The sequence below is a fragment of the Lemur catta genome, chromosome 10 (assembly GCF_020740605.2).
Source record: "Lemur catta isolate mLemCat1 chromosome 10, mLemCat1.pri, whole genome shotgun sequence".
NCBI classification, from domain to species: Eukaryota; Metazoa; Chordata; class Mammalia; order Primates; family Lemuridae; genus Lemur; species Lemur catta.
Genome location: NC_059137.1, coordinates 946,582 through 965,315, shown reverse-complemented (window position 1 = coordinate 965,315; position 18,734 = coordinate 946,582). Strand labels below are relative to the sequence as shown.

At 66.5% G+C, this 18,734-nt stretch overlaps 4 protein-coding genes and 1 long non-coding RNA gene across 8 annotated transcripts; 3 read left to right on the top strand and 2 right to left on the bottom strand.

The window, feature by feature from the left end:
* Positions 1-1,262: 1,262 nt before the first annotated feature.
* LOC123645627 (RING finger protein 208) lies at positions 1,263-3,269 on the bottom strand. Of its 2 annotated transcripts, none has more exons than XM_045562074.1 (2): positions 3,008-3,269; positions 1,263-2,754 (listed from the first exon to the last, which is right to left on the bottom strand). In XM_045562074.1, the coding sequence occupies exon 2, from the start codon at positions 2,223-2,225 to the stop codon at positions 1,431-1,433; it is 795 nt and encodes a 264-aa protein (XP_045418030.1). In that variant the 5' UTR covers positions 2,226-2,754; positions 3,008-3,269; the 3' UTR covers positions 1,263-1,430. The 2 variants fall into 2 exon arrangements, with proteins under 2 accessions (XP_045418030.1, XP_045418031.1); XM_045562075.1 differs by lacking the exon at positions 3,008-3,269 and adding an exon at positions 2,858-2,924.
* Positions 3,270-4,854: 1,585 nt separating this feature from the next.
* On the top strand, positions 4,855-6,716 carry CYSRT1 (cysteine rich tail 1). The gene is made up of 2 exons (XM_045562072.1): positions 4,855-5,617; positions 5,968-6,716. Exon 2 carries the CDS (start codon positions 5,976-5,978, stop codon positions 6,396-6,398), a length of 423 nt encoding a protein of 140 aa, XP_045418028.1. The 5' UTR covers positions 4,855-5,617; positions 5,968-5,975; the 3' UTR covers positions 6,399-6,716.
* On the bottom strand, positions 6,253-12,408 carry LOC123645626. Its single transcript, XR_006737686.1, has 3 exons — positions 12,279-12,408; positions 11,348-11,465; positions 6,253-7,988 (listed from the first exon to the last, which is right to left on the bottom strand). It is a non-coding gene; the product is annotated as an uncharacterized LOC123645626 (long non-coding RNA).
* RNF224 (ring finger protein 224) lies at positions 8,346-9,740 on the top strand. Its single transcript, XM_045562071.1, has one exon. It carries the CDS (start codon positions 8,754-8,756, stop codon positions 9,210-9,212), a length of 459 nt encoding a protein of 152 aa, XP_045418027.1. The 5' UTR covers positions 8,346-8,753; the 3' UTR covers positions 9,213-9,740.
* On the top strand, positions 10,245-16,964 carry SLC34A3 (solute carrier family 34 member 3). Of its 3 annotated transcripts, none has more exons than XM_045562069.1 (13): positions 10,245-10,631; positions 11,613-11,735; positions 12,015-12,104; positions 12,516-12,644; positions 12,728-12,871; positions 12,942-13,053; positions 13,148-13,343; positions 13,552-13,641; positions 13,785-13,866; positions 14,209-14,376; positions 14,468-14,584; positions 14,660-14,784; positions 16,368-16,964. In XM_045562069.1, exons 2-13 carry the CDS (start codon positions 11,651-11,653, stop codon positions 16,830-16,832), a joined length of 1,803 nt encoding a protein of 600 aa, XP_045418025.1. In that variant the 5' UTR covers positions 10,245-10,631; positions 11,613-11,650; the 3' UTR covers positions 16,833-16,964. The 3 variants fall into 3 exon arrangements, with proteins under 3 accessions (XP_045418025.1, XP_045418024.1, XP_045418026.1); XM_045562068.1 differs by having other exon boundaries at positions 10,623-10,855; XM_045562070.1 differs by lacking the exon at positions 12,516-12,644 and having other exon boundaries at positions 10,623-10,855.
* Positions 16,965-18,734: the final 1,770 nt, after the last annotated feature.

Genomic DNA, 18,734 nt, shown 5'->3' with positions numbered 1-18,734 from the left:
TGAGGCCTGATGCCCAGGCCGAAAAACCCACGGTTGGACCCAGGGCACTGGCCTTCAGTCAAGGCCTTCTGTCACTGGACCTGGCCCAGGCCCACCTGGGGGGCCAGCCCCTGCCAGAGAGTGTATGACTGCCCTGCTGCCCAGACACCAGCCGAGCCCAAGGACACCGGTGACCAAGAACAGCTGCTGGAAGAGGACAGCCGGCAGGAAGGTGTGCAAGCAGGGCCCCATGCACCTGGCAGAGGGGGGTCACTGTACTGGCCATGACTGCCACCAGGCCACACCTCCACCTCTGGAGGCCCAAGCACAATGGACACAAAAGTGAACAGAGATCCAGCAGTGAGTTCCTGGGAGGAGGCAGGGGCTGCATGGCCCTGCCCACCCTGGGTCCCAGGCAAGGGCCGGTGTGTGTCTCTGAAGGCCAGAGCAGCCAGGGAGCTAGTGCTGGCCTGTGCTGCAACGGACAAGGGCCCACCCAGGCCTGGGGACCTGAGAGTGCCAGGCCCAAGCCTCGGCTCGTCCCCGACTGCCTGCACAACCTCACACTGCCAAGCCAGAGATCTTCATCTGAAGGATGGAGACACCCGAAGCCCACCTCACGGTGCGAGATGGAGTGTAGCGGGCTGAGTGCTGTGCCTAGCACCAGAGCGACTCTCAGTAAACAGTGGCTACTGTCAGTACCGTTGTCGTGACTGCCCGTCTTCACCGTCCAGGCAGGCTCTTCTCAGGCCAGCCTGCAAAGGTCCCTCCAAACCCAGGTGGTCTGCGTGTCAGACAGGAGGACCCCAGTCCTCATTCCTCTGCCACGATCTCAGCCAGCCTTTGTCCAAGGCTGTCCCCACGCAGTCTTGGAAGACCCAGGGGTGCTCAGGGCCAGGTGGGCACCAGGAGGGAAATTGACCTGCACCCCCATGCAGGCGCCCCCACCCACCCCCCACCGGTGTTGGCTGGTGCAGAGGATACATCCTCTGTTTGCCCAGCTGGGCTGGTTCTGCAAACCCGCCCAGAGCCCTCCCTGGTGCACACAGGTAGCTCTGCGCATGTGGGTATTTGCACACATGCTCGCAGCCAGGCCCAGCCCTCGAGCTGCGTGCTCAGCCAAGCCTGGCCTCCAGTGAGCAGAGCAGGCCAGCCCTGAATATGCTGGGCCTCCCCGTGGTGGCTCCAGCCAGGACCCTTCCGGAACTGTAGCCCTGGGCACCCCGCCTAGGCCCACCCTGGGCACAGCCCACAGGAGCAAGCTTCAGTCCAGGGAACAGGTGCAAACTTTGGCAGAGTTTTAATGGCAAAGTTGGCTGCAGCGACAATGCCACGCAGGGTGTGGCCAGAAGCCACGGTGGGCGAGGAAGGGTCAGCGGGTGGTGGGGCAGGGCCAGGTCCCTGAAGGAGTGGCGAGCAAGGACCAGCGGGCAGCGGTGGGCGGGTGGGCGCTACATGATGGAGCAGGCGGACAGCGGGTTCCGCACGTGGCAGGTGCACGCAGCCCCACAGTACTGCCGGAAGGTCTGATAGCAGCTGCCCTCGGGCTCGCCCCCCCACTGACCGCCGCTCGGGGCTGTCAGCGCCTCAGGCGGCAGGCGGCTCAAGATGGACGTGTTGACGGCCAGTGCGGCCAGGCCGTAGTCAGTGAAGAGCACAGTCTCACGGCGGCAGGTGGGACAAGAGATGAACTTGTACTTGGGGCAAGACTCATAGAGAATCTGCAGGCACTGCTCACACACAGAGTGCAGGCAAGAGAGCACGCGGGGACGCCGCTGGGTGACGTTGTACGTGTGCCCGCAGGTGGGGCATTCCAGGGGCTCACCGCCTGCTGCTGCCACTGAAGGAGCCGTGGAGGCAGTGGGGCCAGGCCGAATCACGTACTGATTGACAATGACCTCGTCCGCCGGCGCCACTCGGGGAAAGCCCAGCTCTGCGCTGCCCTTTCGGGGCCTCCGTGGCAGGGGTGGGGTGTGGGGTGCCCCTTCCAAGGCAGGCATGTCTCCCCCACATGCCTGGTTGACAATGATCTCTGTGTCTGAGGGCCAGGCACGCTTGGGTGCCAGAGTGGGGGTGGGCCGGGGGGCAGATGGGAAGCAGGGGGCAGCCGCTGGTAGTTCGGGGAACTTTTCAGGGTGGACGATCTTCATGGCCTCCATCTTGAGGATGACATGGGGGCCCTTCAGGCAGGACATGAGGAGGCCTGGCCAGCCACTGCCCGCCTCCGGCCCAGGTTCAGCGGGCATCCGGCTTTCTCCAGTCAGACTGGATGTTTGGGTGGGTGGGGGCGTTGAGTGGGGCTGGGGGGGAGGAGAGGGGGCAGCATCCTGGTCCTGCCAGGCCTGGTGGGGACCCCGGCCGCCCCGTGGACTCCTAGGGGGGGACCCCGGCAAGAGCTGGGGGGGTAGGGCCCCCCCCAGTGGCCACAGTGGCTTTTCTGGTCCAGTCCTGGGAGGAGGAGGAAGGGGTGCAGGAGGGGGTGGCAGGCAGGGGCAGGGGGGTGTGGGAGGCTGCCCTGGGCTGCAAGTCTGGCCCAGGGGCTCACCCAGGGTCTCTGGCTGCTGAGGCTGACGAGGGGGTGTGGGGGGGGCTCCCCCAGCAGCCGAGGTCAGCAGTCCCCGGGCCGGGACATCGGGGCAGGCAGGGACTAGGTGGGCCCCATGGCTCCAAGGCAGGGCGCCCAGGGAAGGCAGCTAGCCTGAGCCCCAGCTGCAGGAGGACCCGGGCGGCAGGCTCCGCGGCAGGAGCAGAGGAGAGGCCTGGGCCAGGCCCGAGCTGCAGGTGAGAGACAGCGTGAGGGCAGCGCCCGAGCTCACCCCCACCCCCACTCCCACCTTCACCCTGCACAAAGGACCAGGCGCCAACCTCTGACCCTGACCTCAGCCATGAGATCCCGACCTCCGCCGGACTCAGAACCCAACCCCCTCCCCGGTCCCAGCCTCCAAGGCCAGACGCACCTTCCCGAGGACTGACCCCTGCCAGGGTGGGGAAGGGCGACGAGTCCAACCCCCGCCCCGCCCCCGCTCACCTGCCCCAGCCTGGCGTCCCCGGGCCACGCGCCGCCGCCGCAGAGGTTGTCTCAAAGGCAGGCCTGGATGCGGTGCCCGCGCCTGGGCCCAGCAGCTCCGGGGGCTCTGGCGGCTCCCGCGGCTGCCGCGGCGACTTCGGGCGGTGGCGAGGCTGCGGGCGGCACCCAGGGGCGCGGGGCGCTGGGCTCGGCGCAGCGCGGCGGCGGCGGCAGCGGCGGCGGCGGCGGCGGCGGCAGGTGCGTGCGGAGCGTGGCGCGCTCTGCGGCGGAGGCGCGGGGACCGCAGTGCGCGCGGCGCCCGCCCGCGCCCGCAGCGCCACCCCCCCAGTCTGGGGACCCGCGCGGGGTCCGCGGGGCGGGGCCAGTCTCCTGGCCGCCCCTCTGTCCGCTCGGGCCCCGCGTCGCCCCAGTCCTCCTCTCCTCTCCTGGCTGCCCCTGTCCTGGTCAGCACCCCTCCACCAGTTCTGGAAGGGAGTCCTGCTCTCCTTCCTCATGCCAGTCCCCACGATGCTGGAGGGGGAGGGGAGGAGACCCGCAGGTGGGTCCCAGGAAAACTGGCTCCCAGGGCCCCATCCTGAACCATCCTAACCCTAACCCTAACTGCCCCTGCCTGTCCTTCCTGCCAGCCCCAGTGGGCACGCCCCAGGGTTCAGCGCCCAGCCTGCCCAGCCCCGGTGGCTCGGAGAGGGCAAGGTGCCCTCGGAGGGATGAGTGGAGGTGGGCGAGCAGACGTCAGAGGGTGGACAGGGAGGGTCGGGCGTCAGGAGAAGGCTCGGGGGACAGTGGGCACACGGGGGACGGGATTCTGCAGAAGACCAAGCAGACCTCTGGGCAGGTGGGCAGGCCGCAGCCCGGCGGAGGACGGCCCTTGGGGGACACACACCCTCAGAGGACACAGCCTCGGGGGACACACTGTCGGCATGCCCCCAGCTCAGGCCGTGCACAAGCCGCATCCTTTCCTGCTTCCTCTGCTGGCCGCCCACAGCCACGTGCCGGTGCTGCCACTTCTGTGACCAGCGCTGGGTCCTGCACTTGACCCTGGATATTCCTGGTCCCTTCGGGCCACAGCGCTCTCAGCGCAGGCAGCCGGCGCCCGGCTCTGAGCAGGGCCCAAGGCCGGAGGGGCCGACCGGGCCAGAGTGCACGTGGGCGGACGGGCTGCAGACGCGCGCCGGGGCCTGCTTTGCCGCTCTTGGGGACCCGCGCCCAGGGACTGGGCGCACCCACGGAGAGCAGTGACAGCAGCACCGCCCAGGGCGGCGGGGACCCTACGAGGCCCTGGCGAACTGGGAGGCAACTAAGGCAGGCTAGGCCGGCGGCGGGTTCGACACCCCCCCGTCCGCCCGCAGACCCCGCCTCCGCCCCGAGGCCCCGCCCACACGGGTAAGGCCCCGCCCAAGCCCAGGCCTCCCCGCCGCGCCTGTCGGAGCTGGGGCGGCCCAAGCCGAGAATGAGGCTCTCCGAACCGGGTCTTTTGGGAACCCCTGAAGCGCGGTGACTTCTGGGAAATAAAATTTCTTTGGTCCACCTTCGACCTGGTTTGCGCACGCGCCATTTCCGCCACGCAAAGGGCGGGGGTCAGAGCGCGGGGGCGGGGTTTCCGGCGCCTGCGCACTTGGGCTCTGTCGTATGTCTCCCGAGTCCCGGGTCTCCAGACCCGTGTCGCCTGCCGCCGGCGCCCGGTTTCCGGGACTCGTGTCCGGGCCAGCCTGACTTGGTCCCGCCCCTCCTGCTGCAGCCCCCGTCCCACTGCCCCGGCCTCACCTCCCCACCCCCCGGGTCACCTTCTCCCCCTCCCCCCCCACCTCCCGGCTCACCTCGCCACCACCACCCCCCCCCCCCCGGGCTCACCTCCCCACCTCCCAGGGTCATCAGGGTCATCCCTTTACCCGCTGGGCTTAACCCTGCTCCCGGCTCACCCCACCAGCCTCCTGCCCAAGGCGGCCCTGTGCACCTCCCGGCAGATGGAGCAGCCCAGGCTGCCAGGGCGGGAAGGGTCAGGGCCCAGCCTGGGACACTGGGGAGGTGGCGTGTCGTCCCCCACCCGCCTCTAGAGAGGAACTGCGTTCCAGAAACGAGCTCAAGATGTTGGTAGTGTTTGAAGCTCGTGACACTAACTGTAATGTAAGAGAAATGCATGACAAACGTGTGTGAATCAAACATTTTTTACCAGTTAAAACAGTGGAAAACTCTCCAAGTAGTTTGTGCTCTCAAACACGGTAGTCTCTGCTGGGTAGAGGCTGGGCTCACGTGGAGAACTTTGCCCCAGAAGGGGCTTCGAGGTGTGTGAGCTCCTGCCAGACCCACTTCCTTCCTGGGGCCATAACCTCAGCCTCACCTCCTGCCCTCCTTCCTGGCCCAGGGCATGCCCTGAATGTGTGCAGCTTGAGTCACCCCAAGTTGACCGTGCAGCTTGAGAATGAGGGGTGATCCAGCTGAGTTGCTGTGGCCTCTCAGGATCTTGGGAACCCCATCTTTGGTTCCCGCCCCACGGCCCCACCCTCCCAAGGAGGGAAAAGGCGGCTGCCAATGTCTCAACTCAGGCACTGGGACCTGGAGCTTGGAGGGCCAAGAGGACTGGCTGCTGCCACTGCCACACAACCACTGCAGGTGAGTCCTTGCCTGTGGGGCTTCACTGAACTCAGGGGTACCCTAGGGCAAGTCCCTTGCTCTTCCTGTCACCCAGCCTTCCCTACCCCATTCCCAGTGGCAGTGCCACTGGGGGAGGGGGACACGTGGGGGCTGGCAGCTGGGAGTCACTGGCCCTTACTACTTGCTCACACTCGGCTCGGCCTACAACAGAGGTCTGTGTACACACTTGGAGGGCACTGCGCCCACAACCACTGACGCCGTGACAAGGCTGGCTTTTCCTGGGGTGGGGGCTTTCTTGGGCTGCAGCTCTCGGCAGCCGTGCCCGTCCACCGAGTCATTACCTGTGTCATCTCTGCCCACTCCTGCAGGCTGGGCCATGGACCCCCACGAGATGGTTGTCAAGAACCCCTATGCCCACATCAGCATCCCCCGGGCTCACCTGCGGCCTGAGCTGGGGCAGCAGTTAGAGGTGGTTCCCTCCTCCTCCTCATCCTCGGAGACACAGCCTCTGCCTGTGGGGCCCTGTGCCCCTGAGCCAACCTGCCTCCTGCAGCCTACTGAGGTCCCAGAGCCCAAGGGGGCCAAGGGGGCTGTCCCTGCCCAGAGCCAGCAGGCCTGGCAGCAGCCCTGCAACCCCTCCAGCAGTGGGCAGCGCCCACCGGGACTGACCTATGCTGGCCTGCCGCCTGTGGCACGCGGCGATGACATCGCTCACCACTGCTGCTGCTGCCCCTGCTGCCGCTGCTGCCACTGCCCCCGCTTCTGCCGCTGCCACAGCCGCTGCTGCGTTGTCTCCTAGCCCTGCCAGGACCAGGACCCAGCCTCTGCCCCAGCCTGGGCACTGCCCAGATGTGCAGGTGGCCACAGTCAGAGGCATGAGCCACTTCCAGCCTGGGACCAGCCCTCCCACCAGGAAGGCTGCGGCTCAGACCGGGCCCCTGAGAGGGAGTCCCAGGCACTGGCCGTGATGGGACACCTTTGACCACTTTCAGGCCAATAAAGCAGGGTGAGCTTTGTCCTGGTGACTCTTGTCTTTTGCTGCAGGCCCCTTCCAGAAGGAGTCCCAGGCTGCATGACAGCATCTGCTCCCACTGCGTGCACGCCACACACACGCACACACACGCACCCTCTGTAGCCTCATGTCATCTGCACTTTAACCTCACCTGCAGGCAGGTCTCAGGTCTGTGTAGAGGCTGTGTGGGGGTGGGAGTGCGTCCCCTGCCCTGGCCACGTCAGGCCTGGGTTCAAGCTGCCCTGTACTCCCCAGGCTGAAGTTCTGAGACTGTGAGATGTTCCAGGTGCGGGTCAGATGCGTGGAACTGGGGCAGGAGCCGCAAGGACGGTCTCCAGGAGGAGGACAAGGGTGGAACTGGTGCTGGCAGGTTTCGGGGAGTGGGAGCTCAGGACAGGAGGGCCTAGCCAGCCAGGACGGAGCCCTGCCCACCGTGAGTCACCTCCCAGCCTCTCTGGGATGTGTTTCTGGTTTCCCAGGAAACATCTCATTCCTGCACGTCTGCCGTCCTGCCTCAAGGCCTGGGCTTCCTGGAGGAGGTGGCCTGTACCAGGCCTTGAAGGCGAAGCAGGGAAGGGGCTGGGAGGAGGCCGGGGCCATGGGTGCTGGGCCTGTGTCGTCTGTCAGAGCAGCACAGGGTGCCTGCCTCGGGCTGGGAGTGAGAGCCAAGCTGCCAAGCACAACGTTGCCTCACCGCTGGGGAGGCCAGGATGCCAGGGCAGGGAGTGAGTGGTGAGGCCGGCATTGGGCACCCTGGCATTCCAGGCAGGGCAGAGACAAGGCACAGAGGTGGAAGCTGAGCTGGCCGTGCAGGACAGACGGGTCCCCGAGTCATGCTGGCCCTCCCCTGACGCATGGTGACCAGCCACACAGCAGGTCGGGGTGGGTGCATGGCATGCTGAGGTCTCTCTGGGTGTGGGACGATGGGTCATTGCCCTGACTGGGCGGGGACTCGTGTGCCAGGCCCCTTGTTCCTGCTTCATGGCCGGCCCCACGGAGGATGACCCCACCCAGGTCAGCCACAGGAACCTGTCTGGCCAGTCCTGGAGGCCAGCTGCCAAGGCAGGCAGGAGTAAGGAGGGGTCCTCTCTGCCTCCTGGTGGTGCTGTGAGTGGTCCTGGGGCCCTGCTCACCTGCCTCAGTACCCCTCAGTCCCTCGCGTTGCTCCACCTGTGGTCCTGGTCACTGGACACACTGACCACACCTCCTGGAGCTTGTGCCTCCCTAGGCTGGCCTGGAGGCCGCAGATGGGCACATGCCAGCTGGGAGGTGGCACCTGAGCTTCAGCGGGGCGGGCTCGGGTCCCTGTTTGTGAGCGAGGATCTCCACATGTGGTGCTTGAGTGCCACCTCGAGGCCATGCAGGCTGGCTGCTGCCCTGTGATGGGACAAGAACAGGGCAGAACAAGCCAAGGCAAGGACTGAGCTGATGGGGAAAAGTCACACAAATCAACATGGACGTGCACATAGTGATGAAGCCTGCAGAGGACCCCAGGGGAGGGTGTAGGGTGGGCTGGGGGAAGGGGGTGGGCGTTGGGGGCGGGATGAACTGCAAGGCCAGGCCCAGGTGGGGCGTTAGCAGAGGAGCTGCTCTGGGCAGTGGGGGGGGCACCTTATCTCCTATGAGTGGGTGGTGCTGTTAGATCCAGTTTCAAGCGCTTTGTGGCTGAAAGGGGAGCCCACACGGGCTGGCCGGCCACCTGCCTCTCTGCTGACTCCCGCTAGGCCAGTAATGCGAGCCAGGCAGGGAGCCACAGGGTGCCCTGGGTCCCCACCCCCTTCTCCAGGCACCCTGTGGCTGTGCACAGCCGGGCGCTCAGTGGTGTGGATGCAGGTAAGAGAGGCCTGGGGCTCGGGTAGGCTGGGCGGTGGGGGCCCAGGGCTGAGCTGGAGGGTCGTGAAAAGGACCTGAACAGCTGGACAGGAGGCTGCCCAGCTGGTGGCCACAGGAACCAGGGTGTGCCCCGACTCTAGTGTCCACTCGTCCCACTGGCCACCACCCTCCCTCCCGGATCTGCACACACCTGCCTGCCCCACAGACCCAGCTCCTGGCCACCCATGCTGGACGGTCACAGAAGCGGGCTGGGCAGGCTGTAGGCCGTGCCGCTGCCCACTGCCGGCTTCCCGGTGCACCTCCCCCAGGATGCTGCAGCCTGAGGGCCCCCGGGCCTCGGAAGAGGGTGGGACCCGGCGGAGCGACTGCATCATCTGCTATTCGGCCTACGACCTCTCTGGGCACCTGCCCCGCCGCCTCTACTGCGGACACACCTTCTGCCAGGCATGCGTGCGGCGGCTGGACATGTCGGTGCACGAGCAGCGCTGGATCCCCTGCCCGCAGTGCCGCCAGAGCACACCCACACCGCGAGGAGGGGTGGCCATGCTGGACCTGGACTTGGCCGCCTTCCTGGCCATTAAGGCTGAACGAGAGCCAGCAAGAGTGGAGCCCTGGCCCCCCACACCCCTCAAAGATGGCACCACTGTCACTCAGCAGCCGCCTGGGCTCTGCCCCAGCTTGGGCCCCCAGCCCCACTTTCCCCAGCCCAGATGCTGCCGGAACTGTGGCAGCCTCTGCTGCCTGTCCCTGGGCGGCCGCGAGGTCTGAGCTCTGCTCTTCCCACCCCTGCAGGGGAACCTGCTGCCTGAGGCAGGCCTGCCTCGGACCTCTGACCACGCACAGTCTTCCCAGAACAACCTGGTGGCAGAGTGTCCTGGATGCAGCCCACTGGCCCAGTGGTGCCACCAGAGCCATGGGCGTGCCCAGGCCACACTCGAAGGTCAGGGCTGTGGCCATAGTGCCATGAGACTCCACCGGAGGCTGGTGACCTCCTATCCTGGCCAGGACAGTCTGACAGTGTGTGCCCAGCGGGGACACTGCAAGCCCAGCTGAGGTCTGGACTCAGCCCAGAGGGTGTCCTAGGAGACTCTGGTGGGCAGTCCTAGGCGCCCAGGCTGAAGGCCAAAAGGGCAGGGCCGAGTCAAGGCTGGTCCTCAGTGGCTCATGCCAGAGCAGGCCTCCTCTCCTCCAAAAGGTCTCAGAGGCAGGAGCCAGGAGAGAGGCCAGCTCCCTCACCGCTGCCCGGCTGTCAGCCCTGTGAGGTTCATGCACTCAACAAAGTTCATTGAGTTCCCACCGTGTGTCAGGCACTGTTCCCGGAGCGTCCTGTGCGGGCACGAGGCCACGCAGGCATCGGAGGGGAGGGCCATGGGCAGGGCTGGCTCTGAGGCCTGCCTGATCTCACAGCCCAGTTTAGCTGACCCCGAGCTGGGCCCCTTGCCAGCAGCCATGACACAGACCCTCAGGGAGCCGCGCAGGTGCCAGGGGTGTGGACGCAGCGCTGCACACCCCGTGCCCACAGGAAGGAACTGCCGCTCAGGAGCCCCTGAGCAGCGGCACAGAGCGGGAAGGGGAAAGAGAATTTGCTGAGCAGACACTCAGAAACTGCCTCCTTCTCTGGGGCAAAGTCCCCCACTCCCACGGCGACGGCGGGGCCGGCCCGCCTGCGCAGAGGAGCTCTTCCTCCTGGCATCTCAGGGGCAGGAAGGGGGCTGGTCCCAACAAGGGGCACCTCACACTGACAGGGCGGCGCAGGCGGCAGGCCGGGCAGCGTGGCCTGGGGGAGGCTCTGCCCGCACCCCTCTGCTGGCCACCAGCTGCCCTGAAGCCGGATCGGAACTGGCAGAGCCCAGGGCTGGGGCCCTTCCCTGGCTACGTGAGAAAGCCCCTCCTCCCCGCCCACCTGGTGCAAAGGGCTTCCCTGCCACCTTCCGTCGGGGGCAGAGACAACCACAATAAGGTCTCTAAAGCGCTGAGGAACGTGGAAGGCGGTGGGCAGACTTTGTTCGGGGCCCCCAGGCGGCCCCAGCCAGCGCAGCAGCATCCTGCCCTGCACAGGCGTGGAGAGTCCGGCAGCTCACACGGACTCCTCCTCCTGGATGTCCAGGACGGAGGGCCGGTGCCCAGCCCTGCAGCACCCGTGGCCTGACTCGGAGCCCATCCTGGGAGAGACCCCACTCCAAGCAGGTTGGGCTGAGGGCTTGGAGCTCCTGGCCACAGGGTGACCCGGGCCTGAATAAGGCCCAGGGGCCTCAGGGCCAGGGGCTATCCCCTTGGGGGCCTCAGCTCCTGGGTAAACATTAATGGGGCTGGATACACAGCAGGTCATGTGCACACTCAGGGGATCTTTGACCTGCAGCTGCTCCTGCCCGTGTCTCCTCCCTGCAGGTGCCCCCTCACCACCCACACAGGTAGGAGCTCCCAGAATCAGGCTGGGCCCAGGGACCCTTAGGTGACACTGAGGCCAGGGCCAGGTGACCTCTAGGCCCAGGGCTCAGGCCCCATCCTGAGCCTCCGGGGCCCAAGGGCAAGAGAGACCAGTCTGGGAGCAGGCAGAAGGGAGGGGAAGCACTGCGGACCCCTGGACCTGCGCCTAGGGTGCTGGGAGGGAGTCTAGGCAGACGGCTCAGATGGGACGGGGGTCCTGAGCCAGTGGGCTGCGGAGGCAGACGCTGCCGGGAAAGGAGCTTCAAGGTGGGGGCCCAGACCCCACCCTGCTCCTCATTAGTGGGGGTTGGGGCCCTTACCAGGCCAAGATGTCACCCTTTGGTATCAAATGCCAAAGTATAAGCTGGGACCATTCACAGCATCCCCGATGACACCTGATAGGACGGGTCCCTGGGTTCCCCAACTCACAGCCATTTCCAGCCACCCCCCCACACCCGGTGCCCTCGGCCACCCACCAGGCCTTCTTCCAGCCAGGATCAGTGAGGGAGCTGGGGAGCCAGGGTCCTCTCCAGTCTGTCGTCTGAAACTGGACTGGGCTTGCCTGACAAACCTGAGGTCATTGTAGTCATCCTCCTGTGGATGGAGGAAGCAGGGAGGTCACCAAGGCCCGCAGGGGGTGTGGCAAAGGTCTCAGAGGGCCCCAGGACCTAGAACCTGAATTCAGTCTGCTTGCCAGGGTCGGGGCAGGAGATGTCTCTGACTTGTGTGTGTCCCCAGCAGACAGGGCTCGGGCCTAGGTCTGTCTCTGCCTGAAATCCATGCCGAATTCCCTCACTGGTGGCCAGGCCCCCCACCCCACTCTGGACACAGTTGACCTGGTGGACCGGAGTCTGAGAAATGCAGGTACCAGGAGTCTCAGTGCCCCAAACCTGGGCTCGCCTGCCCACCCCCCTGACAGCGCATACTGGGCAAGGAGGGGAGAGGCCCCAGCTGGTCTTCTGGAGCACCAGCGGCTCAGCACAGCCCTGGCCCGGGCCAGATGAGCAGCGGCCCCCTTGGACTCCCCCTTCCTGTCCCAGTGTCTCACCCCAAGCCCTTATGCCTCAGGCCCTCCCTGACCTGCCCCTTCCAGCCCCAACTGGGGCTGGGTCCCAGAAATAGTCCTACTTGACCCCTCTGCAGGGAACACCCATCCTGCCCCAGTCTTGGAGGAAGGGGACACTGACCCCTGGGCCCTCCCTCACCTGAAGGACACTGGCAAGTCCTGGAAAGGTAGGTCTGGGGGCTCTGGGGAACACAGGCCTGAATCCCAGGGCCATGGGGTGAGAGAGCAGGGTGGGGCTGGCCCAAACAGGCCACAGGGAAACCCACCATGCAGGCCAGCGCATGGCCACCCACATCCCCACCTCAGGATGCACCCTGCCCTACGATGGACAGCCACGCTACCTGATCTGTCCTCTCCTGGCTGGCTTATGGCTCCAGGAGGGCCCAGGGGCTGTCGGCTCAGCCATTCAGAGGAAGACCCAGGCTCTGGAGAGCAAGGAGGGCTCGGCTCTGCCTTGGGAGTTACAGGGGAGGAGGGAATGGGCCCCTGCCCTGTTGAAGACAGAGGAGGAAGGGGCCTGGGAGGGTGCTGGGCAGGGTGGAGGGCTGGCTGAGGACAGACTTGCCCTGTGTCCTCAGAGCTCAGTGTGGCCAGCAGGCTGCGCCGGGTGGTCATCAGCCTCCTCCAGGCCTGTGGGCTCCTCGGCAGCCTGTACTTCTTCATCTGCTCCCTGGACACCCTCAGCTCTGCCTTCCAGCTGCTGGGCAGTGAGTGACCAGGCGGGCAGCTAGAGCGGGGCTGGGGGACAGCCACCCTCTGCAGCCTCAACAGCCCTCTTTCCTGGGCATAGGCAAAGTGGCTGGAGACATCTTCAAGGACAATGTGGTGCTGTCCAACCCTGTGGCTGGAATGGTCATCGGTGTGCTGGTCACAGTCCTGGTCCAGAGCTCCAGCACGTCCTCCTCCATCGTGGTCAGCATGGTGGCCTCCCAGTGTGCGTGCACCCTGCCCTCCTGGGGGGTGGGGGGTGCGGTGGGCCAGAGGCTGACCCGGCCACCCCTCAGTGCTGACTGTCCAGGCGTCCGTGCCTGTCATCATGGGCGTCAACGTGGGCACGTCCATCACCAGCACCTTGGTCTCAATGGCCCAGTCAGGGGAACGAAATGAGTTTCGGAGGTGAGTCTGGGACGGGAGGGTGGGAGCCAGAGCTGCAGTGGCAGCCGCAGCCACCGCCAAGGCCACCGCACCCACCAGCCCTGTGTCACCGCAGGGCCTTCAGTGGCTCCGCGGTGCACGGCATCTTCAACTGGCTCACGGTGCTGATCTTGCTGCCGCTGGAGAGCGTGGCGGCTGTGCTGGAGCAGCTCAGTGAGCTGGCCCTGGGCACCGCCCGCCTGCAGCCCCGGGTGCAGGCACCCGACATCCTCAAGGTGCTGACCCAGCCACTCACACACCTCATCGTGCAGGTGAGGATGCCTGAGCTCTGGAGGGAGGAGGTGGAGGCCCAGGCCCTGCCCTGGACAGAGGGGACAGAGGAGGGTCTGGGGCCTGCATCGGGATAGGAGAGTAGTAGGCAGAAGTGGGTGGGACGGGGCTAGACCCTATGGGCATCTGAGCCCCAGGTGAGTCCTGAGGGAGGGTCCAGCACACGGTCACGATACCTCTGTCCCTCAGCTGGACACCGGCGTGATCGTGGGCAGTGCCACGGGCAAGGCCACCAACAGCAGCCTCATTAAGCGATGGTGCAGCGCCGGAGGGCAGGCGGTGAGGGGCCCCCGCCCCAACCCCTCATTTGACCCCTGACCTTACCTGCTAAACTCCGCCCCGCCCACTTTGACTCTTGAGCCCTCTGACTTCCGTCTACCCACCGACCCCCCGAGCTCGTCCTGAGTCCTCCCTGCCCCTAGACCCAGGGGAACAGCAGCGGATGTGGAGCCTTCGGCCCCTGCGCTGAGAGGAACAACTCGGCTGCCGCGGACACGCTGCGCTGTGAGCCCGGGCCCGCCCCGCCCCGCCCCCGCCCCCGGCTCGGCTCCGCCCCCGCTCGCCCCCGTCTCGGTTCGGCCCCGCCCCCGTTCGCCCCCGCCCCCGGCTCGGCTCCCCCCACCCCGCCCCCAGCTCGGCCCCGCCCCCTGGTCGGCCCGCCCCCGGGTCGGCCCCGCCCCGTCCCCGCCCCCAGATCGGCCCCGCCCCGGATCGGCCCCGCCCCGCCCCCGGCTCGGCTCCCCCACCACCCCGCCCCCAGATCGGCCCCGCCCCCGGATCGGCCCCGCCCCGTCCCTGGCTCGGCCCCGCCCTGCCCCCGGCCCCGCCTCACGCTGCCCCTCGCAGGCCGCCACCTGTTTGCGGGCATGGCGCTCACGGACGCGGCCGTGGGCTGCATCCTGCTGGCCGGCTCCCTGCTGGTGCTCTGCACCTGCCTGGTCCTCGTCGTCAAGCTGCTCAACTCCGTGCTGCGGGGCCGCGTCGCCCAGGCGGTGAGGACGGTCGTCAACGCCGGTGAGGGGGCGGGGAGGGGCGGGGAGGGGCGGGGCCTGGGGCGGGGTCTGGGGGCGCGGCGGGGAGGGGTGACCCAAACGCCCCCCGCCAGACTTCCCCTTCCCCTTCGGCTGGCTCAGTGGCTACCTGGCCATCCTTGTGGGCGCTGGCCTGACCTTCGTGCTCCAGAGCAGCAGCGTCTTTACAGCAGCCATCGTGCCCCTCATGGGTGAGTGCAGTGGGCAGTGGGCCTCTGGAGTTGGGGCTGGGGCTGCGGCCCTGTGGTCACCCCCAGCTCCACCAGGGGTCGGCGTGATCAGCCTGGACCGGGCGTACCCCCTCTTCCTGGGCTCCAACATTGGCACCACCACCACGGCCCTGCTGGCAGCCCTGGCTAGCCCAGCAGATATGATGCTCAGCGCCGTCCAGGTACTGTCCTCATTCCCCCCCCCCCCCCGGGACCTTCCCCGCTCCCAGCTTGGGCCTGGGGATTTCTCTCAGGTCCAGTACCCTTGTGTCCAGCCAGCCCTGGGGCCCCAGGCTGCCTGTGGCCCAAGCTCTCCCTGGATCCCCTTCTCTGGCTCCAGCCACAGACCTGCAGCCCCACCTCCTCGGACCCCAGGGACCCTGCAGGCATCTCTCAGCCCCAGCCCTGCACTTCCTCCCCGGAGACCTAGTCATTTGCAGGTTTTCTCATCGTGTGGCCCTGGGCCACCCCCATGCCCTGTGCCCCTTTCTCTTCAGCAGCCCCTGTCTCCCCTGAGGGATCCCTGCTCTTCCACCCTCTACTCTATGCTCCTCACTGTGTCCCGTGGAGGCCTGCCCCAGCCCTGGGGGCTCCGAGCCCCTCTACTGCACCACCTCCAGGATGCCTCTGCCCCCATCGCCTGTTCCCTTGTGTACCAACCACCTAAACCCAAATCCCCACTTGGACAGTGCCCAGCTTCTCAGCCCCTATTCTGAAAAGCACCCCCCCCCCATGCCAGGTGCTTGATGATGCCCTGGCTGTGATTCTTTCTCTTTCCCCATCCCAGACCCCCCAGCTCTGTGCCCCACACCCAGTCCCATTCAGTCGTGCCTGTTCTCTAAAACTTCAGTCCCCAATCCCCTGGGCCATGGACCGGTACCGGTCTGTGGCCTGTTAGGAACCAGGCTGCACAGCAGGAGGTGAGCGGCAGGTGAGCAAATGAAGCTTCATCTGTATTTACAGCCGCTCCCCATCACTCCCATCACCCCCTGAGCTCCATTCCCCCCCCCCCACCGGTCCGTGGAGAAATTGTCTTCCATGAAACCAGTCCCTGGTTCCAAAAAGGTTGGGGACCACTACTCTAAAACACCCCCTCTGTGGTCTGCTGCCTGGGTGCTGGGGCAGGTTCAGCTCCTGCAACCCTAGATCACACTAGGCTGCTGCTCACAAGAAAAGATGAACCTGGCTCTCCCAGGCTCCCACCTGCATCCCTGTCTCTGACCCGTCTCTCTCCACTCAGATTCTCCCGGTGCAGGGTCCTGCTCCACCCCCTCTTGGAAGCCCTCCACACTTCACATGTGCACAGACCCCTCCAAGTCTGGCAGCCCCTGTAGGCGCTGTGTGTTCCCGCCATATGTGGTCTTGTGCCTCCTCCCCACCAGAGCCCTGGCTGGGATGGCAAAGCTCACCCTGGAGAGGAGAGCGCACAAGGAAGGCTTAGGCAAAGCTAAGTCAGTCCAGGGGAGGGCGTGATCTCGCCGTGGATCCACGACCCACAACCCATGATCCATGACTGGTCATTGCTTGGTGGCAGCAGTGATGCAGTTACCTGCTGGGGTGCTGGGCTTGCTCCTGCCCACCTCCAAAGTGTAAGAGTGGGGGCTGTGAGAGGAGGATGTCCATACCTGGCCAGAATCTGCCCTCCCAGACAGCACATCTCAGTAGGATGCCAGACAAGCTTTGGACATGGGGCCATTTCTGCAGGGTGGGGGGAGGGCAGGGGTCCTGGGCGTGAGGTGACCCCTTCTGCCCTGCCCCCTGACAGGTTGCCCTCATCCACTTCTTCTTCAACCTAGCCGGTATACTGCTGTGGTACCTGGTGCCCGCCATGCGGCTGCCCATCCCACTGGCCAAGCACTTTGGGGACCTGACTGCCCGCTACCGCTGGGTAGCCATTGCCTACCTGCTGCTCAGCTTCCTGCTGCTGCCCCTAGCGGCCTTTGGGCTCTCCCTGGCAGGGGGCACAGTGCTGGCCTTAGTTGGGGGTTCCCTGGTGGGGCTAGTGCTCCTTGTCGTCCTTATCAACGTCCTGCAGCGGCACCGGCAGGCCTGGCTGCCCCACCGCCTGCGGTCCTGGGCCTGGCTGCCCCTCTGGCTCCACTCTCTGGAGCCCTGGGACCGCTTGGTGATGCGCTGCTGCCCCTGTGGGGCCTGCAGCCCCGCAGAGGCCACTGACAAAGATGCCCGTTGCTATGAGAACCCCGAGGTCCTGGCTTCCCAGCAGCTGTGAGAGGTGGGCTCCACAGCGGACCACGCTATCCCTCACCGGCCAGCCTGCCCAGGTGCCCCTGGGGGGCGGTTCCTAGTAGCAGCAGACGTTTGCGTCACCTGCGTCCCCTTCTGTGCAAATAAATCCGGCTGTTACCCCGTGTGGCGGTGTCCACTGCCCGGCAGAGGATGCGGGGAGGGCCCAGCGCCTGGCCGCTGCGCCCTGGGGACGCTTGGGGCGGCCAGGGCAGGGTGGCGAAGGTGGCCTGGAGAGCCGGCGGGAGGCGGCGCGTTTCCGGCCCCTCGGCGCGGAGGGCTGGAAGGAACCGCGGCTCTGGGGACGGACGCTTCCCGCGGCCAGAGCGGAGTCCAGTCCCCGAGGCGCAGGCGCCCGAGCGAGCAGGGAGCCTCTGCCGGAGTCCCGCCAGGTGCGCGGGGGCGCGAGGAGGGACCGGGACAGCGGGAAGGGCCGGCTGTCCCGAGGCGCCCCTCCCAGTTCGCCCCTGCGTGTCTCCCGGCCCGGGCCGGGGTGCGGGAGCCGGGGGCAGGGTCCCCAGGGAGGCGGGCCTGCCCCTCCCGGGCTCGGGCCGGGCCGGTGCTCAGCTCGCGGAGCCCGCGGGGAGCCAGGCCCGCCGCAGAGGCCGCGGAGGCCTGCAGGGGCGCCCCTGGGGAGTGGCTGGCGCCTGCGCCACGGCCCTGGGCCGGCGGGGTGCCCCCCGCGACGCGGTCGGGTTTCCGCACAGGAAGGCTCGGCCGGCGGCCGGTAACTGGACACCCGGGAAACTGCACCCTCACCACCCCCAGCCCAGCACCCCAGCCCGACCCTACGCACCACCAAATAAAGAAAGCCTTGGGTCGTCTCGGGACCCAGCACTCGGCCAGGCACACACAGACGGATGGACAGAGGGGCTGACCGCTGCAGGGACGCTTCTGGTTTTCTCAGAGAGTCCGAGCTGTGTCCACTGGCGATGTCCTATCCAGAACCACTGTCCTGATGGGGGCACTTTTCTTCCCAGCCCCTGCCAGGTTTGCCTGGTCAAACCCCATGGAGCAGGGGTGTGGCTGGTCAGGAAGATGAGGCCTGGGGAAGCCCAGGGCCATCTCGGCTCTGGCCCTGTCCGTTCACTCCCTCTCAGGCTGCCTCACCCCCACATCCCCCAGGCCTTCCCTGCCCCCTTGGCCCACACCCCACACCCCAGGCACTTAGGCCTCCTGGGCCTGAGTCTCATCCTGCCCCAGAGGGAGGTGACTGCCTGCTGTAGGAGCCAAGGGGGGCTTGGGGCTGGGCTCCAGCAAGAATAGGGCCCCCCACGGCTAGCTCATGTATCCCAGCTTTGGTTCCCCCAACCCTGTGATTCCCAGTTGCTCCTGTGCACCTGACATTGCCCTCATGGTACCTTGATGTCATTCCAGGGGACAGGCCTGGCTAGTCCCCAGGGAGATTGAGGAGTGGGGGAAGCTGCCCTGTCCTTTAGGGGGAGGCAGTGGGGCCCTTGTGGCGGGGGAAAGTACCCCTCTCCTTCCAGGGCAGTTGAGGCCTCCCACAAAGGCTGACCACTGGGTCCTTTAAGGCCGCCAATTACTGTCTGCTTGCTGCCCCTGCCTGGTGGTAATACACCCTCCCGCTGGGACCATGGCCACCAGTAAACAGAGCCTTCCTTGTGGATTTGTCCAGCAGCTACAGGCTGGGGAAGGGGGGCAGGCACCCAGCACTCCCACGGCTCCTTCTGCCCCATGTCCCTGCTCTCTGGGTCTCTCGGGGCTGGATTCTGCCTGGCTATGGACCCCAGGGCCCAGGGGTTGACCTTCCCACCCCATACTGTCCTGCCTCTTCACACTGGAGTGGGGGCACCCTTGGTTCAGGGTGGGGCTGCAGGGCCTTCTCCCAACAGCTTTGTGCAGCAGTAGGAGCTGCTGTCCTTGT